We start from the raw sequence: 13,467 nt of genomic DNA on the forward strand, positions 1-13,467 counted from the left end.
GGGATTCGCTCATTTTGGGCCCATTCTTTCCTAAAAGTCTCTATAGAGTTCTCATGGCCTTATTAAAGTGATGCAGTCTTAGACTGCAGGGTAGGCTGAGACAGTACTGACATTCATGAAGTTAAATTTCTTTACTGCAGAGTGGGTGGGTGCTATGTTCAAAATAAGAGTAGTCTAAGAAATTCATTCCCATGGTAAGTAAAATGACTGCGTTACTGTAAAATTCTTTTTTTATAGTAGACTATATAAGGGCCTTAAGTATATTTCACTTTAGACAGTAATGAAAACTTGAGGTTGCCAGTTAAAACATCCTGAAAATGGCCTCATACTACCTAATCCTCCTCCTTCTTTCCCCTTTTTTACTTCACTGTTTCAAGGCACTTGTTATGGTTTGTGTCTGGATGTCCCCAAAAGCCTCATGCGGTTGTGGGGCAGGCTTCTAGAGTTTGTGATTGACTCACAGTCCAATGCTGGGATTATGGGTGTGAGTGCTACACCCACCCTATACTGGGTGTAGAGAGTGGGTAGCCTGCATACAATATAAGGGAAGGAAAGAGGCTTACTCACTGCTGCTCCTCCCTTCTGCTCTTGTTGCTTCTGCCACCATGAACTGTTACTCTCTGCCATGTGGCACCCTGCCTTGGAGCCAGCTGAGTATAAACTGAAACCTCCACAAACTGTGAGCTAAATAAACCTTTCCTTCCTTAATTGTGGTTGTCAGGTACTTTGTCTCAACAATAAGAGAAAAGGAACCAAGACAGCACCTTTGATTCTGGAAGCCAACCAACAGACAAAGGGAAGGAGGAGTAAGGGGAAGTGGTCGTGGGGTGGAGGGCAGATACCTAGAGAGGGAGGAGGGAGAGATGGAAACACAAAGAAGAGAGGGAAGGAGTGGGTGCCTGACAGTTAAGGGATGCATTTGCTGAAAGAGTTTGTGAATCTTCACTACTTTTTGGATCTAGGGCTCTTTCTCCACTGACTTTCCCTTTTTATATTTCCTTAAGCAACAGTTAGTCGAGGAAGAGAGACCCAGAGGGTGGCCCATTCCAGATCCTGCATTAGCTAGATTAGCCAACTCTCTGCTCTTGGGCATTTACCTTCTCTGTTTCTCCCCTTCCTGTCTGGCCTGAGCTCCCCCATACCCTCCAGCAGGCTACATGCTGCCCATGTTCAAGATTGCCCAGGGCTTCTGAGAATAATGGAAATGAAATGTTCCGGTTCCTGACTGCTCAGGCCTTTGCTGCTGGTCCAGCTGGCTCATGAAGACTCCTGTTAGCCCCTGTAAACTTGTAAGACTGGAAGCACTGTACTTTGTAGCCTTCCATTAGCACTTTCATCTGTCTAGTATGTAAGATTGCCAGGATACATTTTTTAATCCCTCAGCAGTTCCTTACCATCCCATAGCAGCCCTGAGACCTGGGGCAGTTTGGTGGTAGTTATTCATATTTTTATTCTGCTGCTCTATTAACTGGTATTCAAATTTATGTGCACAGCGATAACTCCTCTCTTACTTTGGATTGAGTGAAGTCAGCAGAGATGTGACCAAGTGGATAAGTAGAAAATTTTATTGTTCCACATCATCATTTAAGCACTCAATGTATCTATTCAGATTTTTGGCATACAGAAAAGACACTGGTCATGAGAGTACAACTTGCTATACAAACTAAAAACTCAGCAACAGGCATTTTAAAAAAAAAACGTAAATCCTACAGCAGCATCAAAGAGGTCATCTGTGTAGGGTCAGAAAGGCCAACTTCCCAGCCAGTGCCTCCCCAGGACAAGCACTATGGTGACTTCTAACAGCACAGATTAGTGTGAATACTAATAAATTTCTTTATATGAACAAAGCTCCAAGTATATTTGACAGGTGAAACAAAATTTAGTTTCTTTTAAAAAGAAGAGGACTTAGAAACTCATTTATGTCTTGGGGATGGTGGAGATCCAGGGTAAGAAAAAGATTGAGAATGTCAAAGCAGAGTTTTTTCTTTTGCTATTTTTGAAATGCATGGTAATATTGTAGTAGTGAGTCTCATGCTACTGCTAACAAAAGAGTCTAGAGTATCTGTGGACTGAAATGACAGAGAGCTGCTATTTTGCAAAGGTTGAGGGCTTGGGAAATTTTAAAATACCTACTTCCAGGAGGGCTTGTATGTGTGTTTATGTGTGTTCTGTTGCTTCACATGTTATATCATGAGTGACTTTCTAAATGGAGATCATTGACCTCCACCAGTCTTTATGTAGGGTGGGGAGACTCTGCCTTCTGTTAGGTATCTGAGGAGTCAAGGGTGAAAGCAAGAGCCATAGTGATGGGATGAGTCATGACCAGCTAGAGCCCTTAAAGATTCTATGAGTTGCATCTTCCTTAACTAGGCTGTTCTATGAAAGTACTCTGTGTGTCTTCAGTAGACATTAATTATTTCATCAGCCAGATAAAATTATAAAATATGACTTTTCCAGTGCATTGGTCAACTTTGCGTTGCTAAAACAAATTACCTGACACTTGCAACTTAAAGAAGTTTATTTGGCAATGATTTCAGAGGGTTCAGTTCATGGTTGGCTGCTTCCAAGTCCACAATATCATGACAAAAGGACCTGGAGCTCAGAGATGCTTAGATCACTGCAGCTGGGAAGCAGATCATAAGGAAGAGCACAACAAAGGAAGGAGTCAGGGACCAGATGTAGTCCCCAAGGTCACATCCCCATGGCCCTCCCAGATACTCTCAAATCAGCCAGTGAAGTTGTCAGTCAAGATCAACTATCCCACCCAGTGTCCTTGTTTGTTCTCAAGTTCATTGTGTCAATTTGAGAAGTGTAGAAGGTTAACTGTGTGATTCAATAGGAAGCTAGGGTGCTTACTTTGTATTCATCCCAAGCCTGCACAGTAGGAGGGCATGGAGATTATGTGAGTGCTACATGCCCCCTGGGTGGGGGTAGCCTGCTTACAATATAAGGGAGGGAAAGAGGCTTGTTTTCTCTGCCACTCCTCCCCTTTGCGCTTGTTGCTTTGCTGTCTTCTGCTTCCCTGGACGTTTGCCCTCTGCCATGTGCTGCTCTGCCTTGGAGCCATCCAAGTATGGACTGAAAGCTGCACAAACTGTAAGCTAAATAAACCTTTCCTTCCTTAATTTTGGGCCTCAGGTATTTTGTCTCAGCAACAAGAGAAAAGTAACCAAGACTATTGTGAAAGGAGGTAAAGTTCTCAAGTGAAGATTAAAACTTACTTGCAGCATTCTCTGATTTCTAAAAGTATCTGAATTTGACTTTTTAAAAACTTTCTCACTAATTGTCTTCATAAAAGCCATTTTTCTGCATAAAGTGGAAGAATATTTTCTAAAACCCAGCATGAAATAAATTCCCGATTTGGTTAGTAGTGTTCCCTTGAATAATTAAAACTGCTTTACATGCATTGCTTTATAGTTGATATAGTCCAGTGAGATACATGTTCAAATAGGATAAATAATTTTTTAAAGGTCAGTAGTAAAATGAAACTAAAATTTCATTATGCAGTTATAAATTGGCAATAGGAAAATAATGCCTTTTACCAAGGAGTGCTTATTGTGCTTTATCTTGCCTACCAGAGATAATTTGGTTACTCTCTTTTGGAGAAAAATTAACTTTCTAGACCATATTTCCCTTTAATAAGATCTTTCATTTAGTACTAAAAACATTTATAACAATTCAGGCATCTGTAAAAAGAGCCACCTGCTTTATCTGCATTATTATTTGGTAGACTTCTCAATCTTTGCTGCAGTTTGAAGACACTGTGGAGAAAGACATTTTGAGATAAGAAACCTCTTAACCTTAAGTATTGAGGTTATCCTTATGAATTTTGTCTTTAATGGTTTTATATAAAGCACTCACTTCTCCATATTATACTCTTTGCTTTTCTGTCACTGTTAGATTCCCAACCTAAATCACATTCTTATGACTATTCTGTAACAGACTGGGGAGACTAAAAATAAAGTATGGAGACAGGTGAGTGTGCCTGCCTCCAAAAGAGAGTCTTTATTCCAGAAAGATTGTGTCAGAGGCCAGGGCCATGCCTGTAATCCCAGCACCGAGGGAGGCTAAGGGCAGAAGGAATGCAAATTTGATTTCTGCCTGGGCAATTTAGCAAGAACCTGTCTCAGAATAAATAATAAAACGGGATGTGGATGTGGCTCAGAGTACCCCGGGTTTGTTCCCCAGCACTGTCCCCCCCAAAAAAGAATAGGGGATCGAATTCAATCACACATGGGGAAGGGAGCTCCCATAGCAGGAAGCGTGTTTATGCGAGTGCCCCTGCAGGAAGAGTCTGCTGTTGCCGTGGCATAGCTGGGCAAGTTCAAGAAGTAAATGGCCTTCCCATGTCCACCTAACTAGTAAGTGGATACCACTCCAGGGCTGTTTGATCCCAAAGAGATTTATTCTTCCTTCTATGTTATGCTGATTATTTTATTTACCTTTTTCCTAGCTGTGTCTCTGAAATGTTTCTCTAAAGTTGTAAAGCCAATTGTTTTTGTTCACGTTTATAAAATCAATACTGGATGCCAGTGATCAAAAGGGAATAAAATATATCTTGAAACATGTTATCATTATTGAAATAAGCAAATTCTTGGTGGGAGAATGCTAACACAGATACCTGTTTTCTACAAGAGTATATGAGAAAATAAGTATCTGAGAAGATGCGTCATATGTAGATGACCTCACCCACTTTCACAAGTTATATGAATTCCATACTAGATTTTTAAAAGATATTTAATGCATTGGACAATGAGTCATTCATCTCATATATTATGGAAGTGACTTTAGGAACCTTAATTTTGTCTGATTAGAGCAGTAAAAGTACCTGCTTCCATACAGCTGTGCTTTCATAGACAAGTAATTGTACTAAAGCGGAAGGCAGGAAGGACAGGCTCACTAGATAATGCTGAAACCAGGAGCTTAGTGTCCTGTGAGGCTCTGGCACCAGGACAGAGACCATGACCATCTTGGGGTCAGGCCAGAGGGAACCTTTAGTGTCACATAACGTGGTATAGCCTTTTTTTTTTTTTTTTTTTTTAAGTCTTTAAATGGCCAGGCATGGTGCCACATACCTGTGATTCTAGCACTTGGGAGGCTGAGGGAGGAGGGTTGGGCCAGTCTGGGCTACTACATGGTTAAGTTCAAGACCAGCCTGGATTAGTCTTTAAGAGATTGGAATTTTGTGAGAAATGTTATTGTTCTAAAGGATAGTGGCACATAATTACTTTTTGGCACATAATTCTTAAAATCTAAAAAATAAAATATTCTTATATCAGAAATCCAAAACAACTTCTTGCTTTATGTCTTATGACTTTTTAACTGAAATTATCTTAAAGTTTATAGTAAAAAATAGTTTGGTAGAGTCCAGTATATATAAAGGTATTACTTATAGCCCACTATATCTTGGCATATAATATGTGTTCAAAAAATGATTTCTGAGCTAAGTTGAACTCAGAACTTTTCAAAGCATATTGAATATATTATACTTACTTTTGTAGTCTCATATATATAATATCTCTTTTTTCAAATGTACTAAACAGTATAGCAGAACAGTTAAAATAATGTAATTGACAGAAATCATTGTAAAACGGTCCGCATGCACGTGTCCATATGTGGGAGCCAAGAAGGAGCCAAGCAGAAACCCTCTGTGCTCTTCTGGAGGGACTGGGGCCGGCTCCAGGGTAGCACATTTTATCTGAGACAAAAACAAAACTCATGCCAATCATTTAAAACATCTCTTTCCAGAAACCGAAAGCTCCGCCATCGCCCACCGCAGAGGAGGATCCCTGCCTTTCCTTCCCGCAGCCTCCTGTGGACCCCGCGAAGATTAGAAGAATAAGCAGTGCCCGGGCGCGCTTATTCAGGGCAGCCTCCCAGGGGGCTCTTCTGCCGGACAGATCCCTCCCTCCTGCCGAGCGTAAGGCCATGAAATGTCCTTTCAACCCTGGGGACAGGCATGCTGTTTGAATTTTTGTACAAAATCTCTTTTTATATGAACCTTCCTGTCTCAAGATGATTTTTATATAAGCTGAGATTTAGTTAATATTGGGCAAACCTGGCTAAGGAAACTTGGTTCATCAAGTTTTCTAGGTGTTCATAAAGAGATCTGTGACTAGGGAGCAAGCTCAGCAGCAGAGCACTTGCCTAGCAGGAGAGACCCTGCATTCAGTCCCCAGCAGAGAGAGAGAGAGACAGAGACAGAGAGGGAGGAATATCTAAATATCACAGTTTTTAAAAACATTACTTGGTAGAAAAAAATATTAGAAGTGTTTCCAAATGGATGGTTCCCCTATATCACAAATAATTTTTAAGTCAGAGTTCACAAAGTTGTTAATTTCATTAGAAATTAATGAGACTTGTAAGACTCTTCTAATGTACACTGAGCATAGGCTTTAATACCTTTCTGATCCTTGCTGAATACCTAAGCAAAGCTTGAATATAACTTCTCTTCCTGCCACAGAAATGCCAGCAGGTTCCCAGACCTGGAGCAGGGGGGTTACAGACCTCACTCATCCCCCATCCAGGCAGGCCAAGGGATTTCCAAACTGCAGGAAGGGATCTATTAGTGGAATAACAATCAATTTGGGGGATCACATTATCATTTTTTAAATGACATAGACTAGAAATAATGGAAAATATCGGGAGATGTTGTGTTATAATAAAGGTGGCTATTGCTTCAAGCAACTTCAGTTCAGTTGTGTGTGTGCAGGAGCATGTGATAAACCCATTCGTGTCACGTGTGGTCAGAGAAGTTGGTAACGGCCTTACCAGGATCTGACAGTCGTGACTCCCTCAGACAGCAGGGACAGCAAGGGGCCCGGTGCACAGTCCCCAGCACCAGAGGCTGTGGTGGAGCCCAGTGGGTACGAGCCTCCTAAAGATGGAGCCCAGTGGGTACGAGCCTCCACCTGAACAGCTCCTATGTTTGCCAGACTGGGATTTTCTTTTAGTTAGCTGCAAATCTTTTAAAAGGAGATTTATGGCTGTTTGTGAAAAATCAGATCTGGCAACACCACGAGCTCGTCCGTGAGGGGATGAGTAGAGCCCCAGGGAATCCGTCCCGTACCCTGGAACTTGATCTGCGCTTCATCCTCTGCCTGCTTGCTGCAGTCATTTTTGTTTGATTCCTGATACCAGTGAAGTAGAATAAGGAGAAAGGAAGGAGAGAGTAGTACAGTGTGTGTATGTATGTGTGTTACACCGTGATGCAGTAACCAGGTGTATTGTTAGGCAATTTTACCTTGATGTCCCAGTTTGTCTCTGTTCTGACATAGTCATACTGAGCCCCTACCAAGTGCCAGGCACCATTCAGGGCCAACAGAGGCTCAGCCCCAAGAGCCTTCAGTCTAGGGCAGAGAACAAACAAATAGACAGTAGAGTTCTAATGGATGCTGTAAGACAAGAAAATGAGGTAGAAAGTGTGTTATGGTTTATAGCTTGATGCCCCCCCAAATGCCACCTGTGCTCCTAAGAGGGGCTTTTGAGAGTTCGGATCATGGGGACATGATACTTCTCACTGGATTCACCCGCTGAAGAGTTTATAGCTAAATGTGATGTTGGGAGGTGAAGCCTGGCTGGAAGAGGTGGGCCACTGGGCGTGGCCCAGAAGGGTCTGTTGCCCTCCTGCTTCCCTTGATCTCTCTCTCTGCTTCCTGCTACCTGTGCCCTGGACTGTTTCTCCTCTGCCTCACCCCTCCACCATGCCACCCTGCGTTGGAGCCAGCCAACTAGGAACGGAAACCTCTACAGGCTGTGCACCAAGATAAACCTTTTCTCCTCTAACCTGTGAGTGTCAAGTATTGTGTCACAGAGACAAGAAGGTAAGACAGCGGGGCCATGGCAGGGTCCCTGGAAGATCTCTTCGAGGAGGTGACATCAGAGTTGAAGAATTAGGAAACAGCATGAAGACATCTGCAGACAGCGCAGCACACTGGAGGAGAAGCAAGGAGAAAGACAAGCAGCGCGCACGAACTGGGCCGAGGGCTGCCTTGGAGTGGGGGGGTGGGCTTTATCTCGCTGCAGTGAAGAGCCAGGGCGGAGTGTAAGCCAGGCGGAGACAGCACCAGTTCTGCTGTGCTCACCAGTGGATCTCACCTGTGGCTGCACAGGAGACTCACCTGCTGGAGTCCTGTGTCAAAGCATTGGATCAGGAAAGATTGGTAATTACAGGAGCAGAGTGCTTGCCAGGAAGAGAAGCACAGGCTCTGGAGCCCAGAGTTACTTCTCACGAGCAGGACGTTCTTGCTTCTGAGCTTTAATGTTCCATAACACGTTCTACTCTCGGTAGCTACATTTGAAAACCCCACCACTTGCTGACGTGTCCCGGTGCACGGGAAGGTGACGGGGCCGGTGGGTGTTTGCGGCTGTTCTTGTCCTCAGGGCTCCCATGGCTTAGCCCCTGCCCTGTCGGGTGACCTGGCCCTCGTTTGCGTGGCAGTGGCATCCTTGTTGCCCAGCACTGTTGGTATTAACTCTAGTGACAGGTCCTGAGAGCGAGGTGCCTGCGCATGAATAAGAAAAGGTAAAAGAGACAAGAGAAACAAGAGAGCTAAAAATCAGGGATCAGGGGACTGCGGCGGCCCCGATCACTCATCTCAATCACCTTTTATTAGAACAAAGAACGTAACTAAACCCAGCAGGAGAAATTCATTATCCCTTTCCAATTCTGCCTCTCAGCTGATGGTAACAATCCTCAGGCGAGCCTCCCACACCCAGCACCACGTTCGCTCAGTTCAGCTGGGGATCATAAGCCGATTACTGATTACCATCAGTAATCAATCCATTAGCAATGACAGTCCTTTCCCCACACAGCACGAGAACCTCACTGCCTCCCATGTACATCGAAGGTGCATCTGTGCAGTGCTTTTGTCCGCTGTCATCGAGCAGCTTGTGTCAGCACTCAGGAAATAATGCACTAACATGTAACCCTTCTAAGCACGTGGCAATTCTGTTAAAAGTCTCCCTGTGTTCTCTACCTTGGAAGCAGCATCATTTGTTTGAGAGCTGCTTGGCTTCATTTCTGAGGCTGTCTTTTGTATAGAGAAGATAGACTTTGCTGGGTCGCTGAGACCTGAAAGCCAACTGTGCCCGGAGACTGGGGGTGCACCTTTCCTCTCCCCTGGTGTGAGGTCGCTGGTGGGTGACACCACCCTGCAGCCAGCTTGTGGTGGCAGGTTTGGAATTGCTGGTTTCAGAAGAGAAAAGGGGACGAGAAGTGTGTTGTCGCCTCCACGGGGCCAGAAGGTCATCACCTTGAACTCAGAGGCTTTTACAGCTGCATAGGCAGGCGCTGCTGCTGCTGCCTCCCTTGTTGCTGGAGGCAGACTCAGCACAGATGCCACCTTCTTATGGTCCCTGTCAGACTTTCTGTCGCCAAGCCCTCCAGGGCCACCTGAAGACCTCTTGAGTCTCCATTCTCCTGTCCCAGCATGGCCAAGCTGTGTCCCCGCTTGCCTCTTCCCTGTGTTGCACTCCTTACATCCATCCTCACCCTGCCAGGGTCCGCACAAGAGGCCTGAACCCCTGGAGCTGCCTTACCTTGTAGCCCATGAACCATGAACAGTGGTCATGTTCTGTGCATCCCATTGAATGCAAGAGCTCAGGAAGCAAATCAAACTCGGCATTTCAGGATGCCAGCAGCAGAGCATGAAGCCAGTCATTGGGCTGGCCTTCCTGTGCGGTCGCATGCACATGGAGTTGGCTTGGTCTCCAAACTTTGGCTCCTTTTTCTTCAAACTGTTGGCCTTCTGCTCACCCTTCCAGATGTTCCTCAGGCTCTGCCTCCTCCACAGATCTTCCCAGACCACCTCCCAACTTCCAAGCCTTGCCCACTTCGTGCCTTCTCATTTCCTGGTTGGTGCCGCATTGCCCTGCATTAACCTCGTTTCATGTCGGCCTCTCTCTGCCCTACTAGCATGAGCAATTTGGGAAGGAAAAGTAGTTTTCTTTCTTTGTGGTCCAAGAGCTGTGAACAGTTTGGGCTGCGTGGCAGTTGTGAACAGTTTGGGCTGTGTGGCAGTTGTCTGTGACATGCAACGGTGGCCTTTGCGAGTTTACCCACGACCCGCGGCAGAATCAGTGCGGTGCCCTGCACATGTTTGCCAGGGCTACGCAGAGCATATTCAGTTTAATTGTGGACGTCCTTCGGGTTCGAGTGTGCTCCAGCATTACCAGTCATCTACTGCAGTGACAACTGACAAGCTCGCTCCTATTAGGAAAAAGTAGTAAGGAAAAAGTAGCTCAGCATCTCTCCCTGTACATGCATTTCTGTTTCCCCTCCAGAACCTGTAATGGTCGAGACCTGTCCTTTACCTGAAATCACTCCTGTGTGGGACAGCACCCAGCACATCACAGCGGATACTTAATAAATATGTCTGGCTTGAATGAAAGAAAGAAATGGTGAAATATAGTGACGGGCTAAAAGTGCTTCATAATCAAAAGCAGAATGTGTGCCTTTGTCGCAGAGTTATTTAAGGTAGCCGAGTGCTAGGGAGACACCACAGACCGGAAGTCAGAACGCTTGGGTTCCAGTAATAACAGTAGCAATAGCTCGAAGTCACGGTGCTAGGCCACATCCTTTAATTTGCACCGCATCCCCTGGCGCTGAAGAAGGTGAGAGAGAAACCGAGCCACCTGCCCACATCACAGAGCGGGGCCGTACCTGCACCCCAGGCGGGAGGGGCGGAAAAGCTCGCGCCCTCTTGTCCTCCGACTTGCTTGGTGCCTGTAGACAGGTCACTTAACCGTTCTGAGTTATCAGCTTGCTCATCTGAAAAATGAAATTTTGAGTAGACAATCTCTAGGGTTAATAGAGAAAAATATGGAGTAGGGAGAAGTTGAAATATTTTCCCAAATTACAGTATATATTCTGTTGTTTTAAAAATAGTTCAACGTATATGCTAATTTGTTTCATTTATACTATTAATCTTAGTTCAGTGAAAAGAAAGCTTTGTGTTATCTGTTTCTTTTTTGTAAGAATCCTTCTGGTTTATGTCTTATATTAAGTACGTTGAAGATAATGACATACAGTGTAATTTTAAGTTAGTGAATAGGGAATTTCTTTCATTGGTTATACAATTTTGTTTTATTTTTTGCATAAAATAAAAAAGTGGGGGGATTGGTCAGATTGGTAAAATAGGTGGTTTTGTTATTGTTAGTTTTTATTGGTTTGCAGGTTTTTAAATAAGTGCAGGAAAGGAAACCCTTGTGTCATGGAAAAACTTACAAAATGCTTTTCCTATACAAAGCTCCTTTCACCCTAGCCCCCCGCCATACTATGGGAGATTTACTCACTTTTCCCGTGTTTTATTGCAGACTACAGCATAGGAGTAGCATAGGTAGTATTTCTAATAACATTTGCATATACCTAATACAGCGTATGATACAGCATATTCTCTACAATATATAACATATTATATAGTGTATTCCTAATGACAGTTGTAAGTCTGAGAATCTGCATTCATAAATACAATACATGCTTCATTTCCGAGGCAGGATATCTTCTTAGAAATCTGTCTTACTCTTTTTTGTAAATGTGGCCACGCCTTCCCCGGTCCAAGGCATGACAGACTCTCTGCGCCTCCTCGCCCCGTGCCCCACCTGTCGGGTGGCACCCTCCCTCGCCCTCCACCCGTACTGCTCCTCGTGCAGCCAGGCACCTCTGTGCCAGCTGGGCTCCTGCTCAAAACACTCTCCCCCTCCTCTGATGGCACTGGGGGCTGCTCCTTGCTGTGCCTGGCCGCCCTGTTTAAAAGTGCTGTCTTCCGCTGATCCCAGCCCCAACCCCTTTTACCCTTCCCCATTTTTCTACTTTCTTTTTTCTTTTTTTTTTTTTTTTTTTTTTGGTACCAGGAGTTGAACTCAAGACCTTGCGCTTGCCAGGCAGGTGCTTGTGCCACTGAGCTATCTCCCAGGCCCTACTATTTCTTTTATTTGTGACGCTTACTATCTTAAAACAGATCATGTGCTGCCTCATTGCATACCTGCTTATTGTCTGTTTACAGCTATTGGGACATAAACCTCATGAGGTCAGGGATTTCTGTTTTGTCACTAATGCACCCAGGTGCCTAGGACAGTGCTTGATAGAATCACGATCCTGTTCATCTTACCTCTAAAATTGTGATACAGTCTTGTTTATGTTCAGAAAGGCTTTGGCCATAAAACTCAATAAAACTCTCGATCATAATGTATTTTTAAATTATATAAATACTTAGATTGAAAATATTGAACAGTAGTAATTCTTAAAATAAAAAATGCTTTGACAAAACATTTCCTTGATTATTACAGTGAAGAAGACAGTGAAATCCAAAGAAACAGTTATGATGGGGGATTCAGCAGTAAAAACAAATGGGATTTGTTTAACAGAATCCAATGCCATTGGCCATTTAAAGAGCCACCCGCTTCAGCTAACTTACGATGGAGGCTTCAGAGAAGTCCAAGAGCAGGAAGTACTGAGAGGAACATCCTTACCATCTCATCTGAGAAGTGGAGGGTCAGTATTCTTTTTATTTAATTTTTGGGTCAGGGTAACGGTATCATTTACCAGTTGTTGTCTGATGTAGATGGTATATTTGCTTTTCCCCCTTTTCTATAATAAACAGATTTTAAGTTAGTGAGTAAGAGAGATTTCTTCTTGTGGCTGAATGGAGTTGATTTTCCCTCGTCTTCTATGTAATCCTTAGGGAACCTTTTATTTTTAATTGCCAAAATGCTTCTCCCATGGGATGACTGTCAGGATTAGGTTTGGTTGGACTGTTGGAGCCCGCCCATGAGTGATGACCAGTCATTCTGTTGGTGTGTTATTTAGCATTCTTGGCTGGCCTGGAATCTTCCCTGACCTCTTTTCGGGTTAGTCCACTCAGGCTAACTCCACATATTTATTGTACAACTTAGTGGTTAAAACAGGAGAGTCCTACAGATTTCTATCATCTGTGCTTTCCCTCTAGTAACCACTCATAGATGCATGTTTGGGTCTTAATTTTGTATCACATTCCTAGGGAGGGCTTGTGACAAATGAACATTCTCTGAGTGGACCATGTGCATTTTCACCCTGTATGTCACTAAAAAAAAGCCTGAATAATCGGACGCCAGTGGGGGAAACAGTGGGGAGAAGAGGCCATTTCCCAGCCCCAGCCAGGGATGGTGTTAAGATATCCAGAAGGTCTTGGCCTGGGCAGGCTCACTCGGTCAGATATTTTCTTCTAGGACTTTCCATTAGGTCAGCACGGACAACTGCCCAGTTTGAATTTGCTTAACAAGTTAGATTCCAAGGGCCATTTTAAGACCAAGTCCTTGTTGCTCTTGCTTTAGATTTGGGATCTGACTTTGGCTTGTCCAGATGTACGACTAAAAACTCTTCCCCAGAGTGGCCGCTTGGCAGCTGTCCGTTTAGCCAAGCTGACCTTGTCTGCTTGTGCAGCCTAAAGAGCGCCACACGCATGGAACTTATGTCAGGCAGCCTAGTGG

At 44.2% G+C, this 13,467-nt stretch overlaps 1 protein-coding gene across 2 annotated transcripts in view; it reads left to right on the top strand.

Moving 5' to 3' along the window:
• Armc2 (armadillo repeat containing 2) overlaps nt 1-13,467 on the top strand; it is a 99,917-nt gene that overhangs the window by 11,435 nt on the left and 75,015 nt on the right. For both annotated transcript variants that reach the window (XM_005377849.2, XM_005377850.2), the window contains exons 4-5: nt 5,749-5,920; nt 12,289-12,493. In XM_005377849.2, coding sequence (XP_005377906.1) covers nt 5,749-5,920; nt 12,289-12,493 — 377 coding nt within the window. The remainder of the gene's footprint in view (nt 1-5,748; nt 5,921-12,288; nt 12,494-13,467) is intronic.

This window comes from Chinchilla lanigera, unplaced genomic scaffold (assembly GCF_000276665.1).
Source record: "Chinchilla lanigera isolate Chin_1 unplaced genomic scaffold, ChiLan1.0 scaffold00010, whole genome shotgun sequence".
Lineage (NCBI taxonomy): Eukaryota > Metazoa > Chordata > Mammalia > Rodentia > Chinchillidae > Chinchilla > Chinchilla lanigera.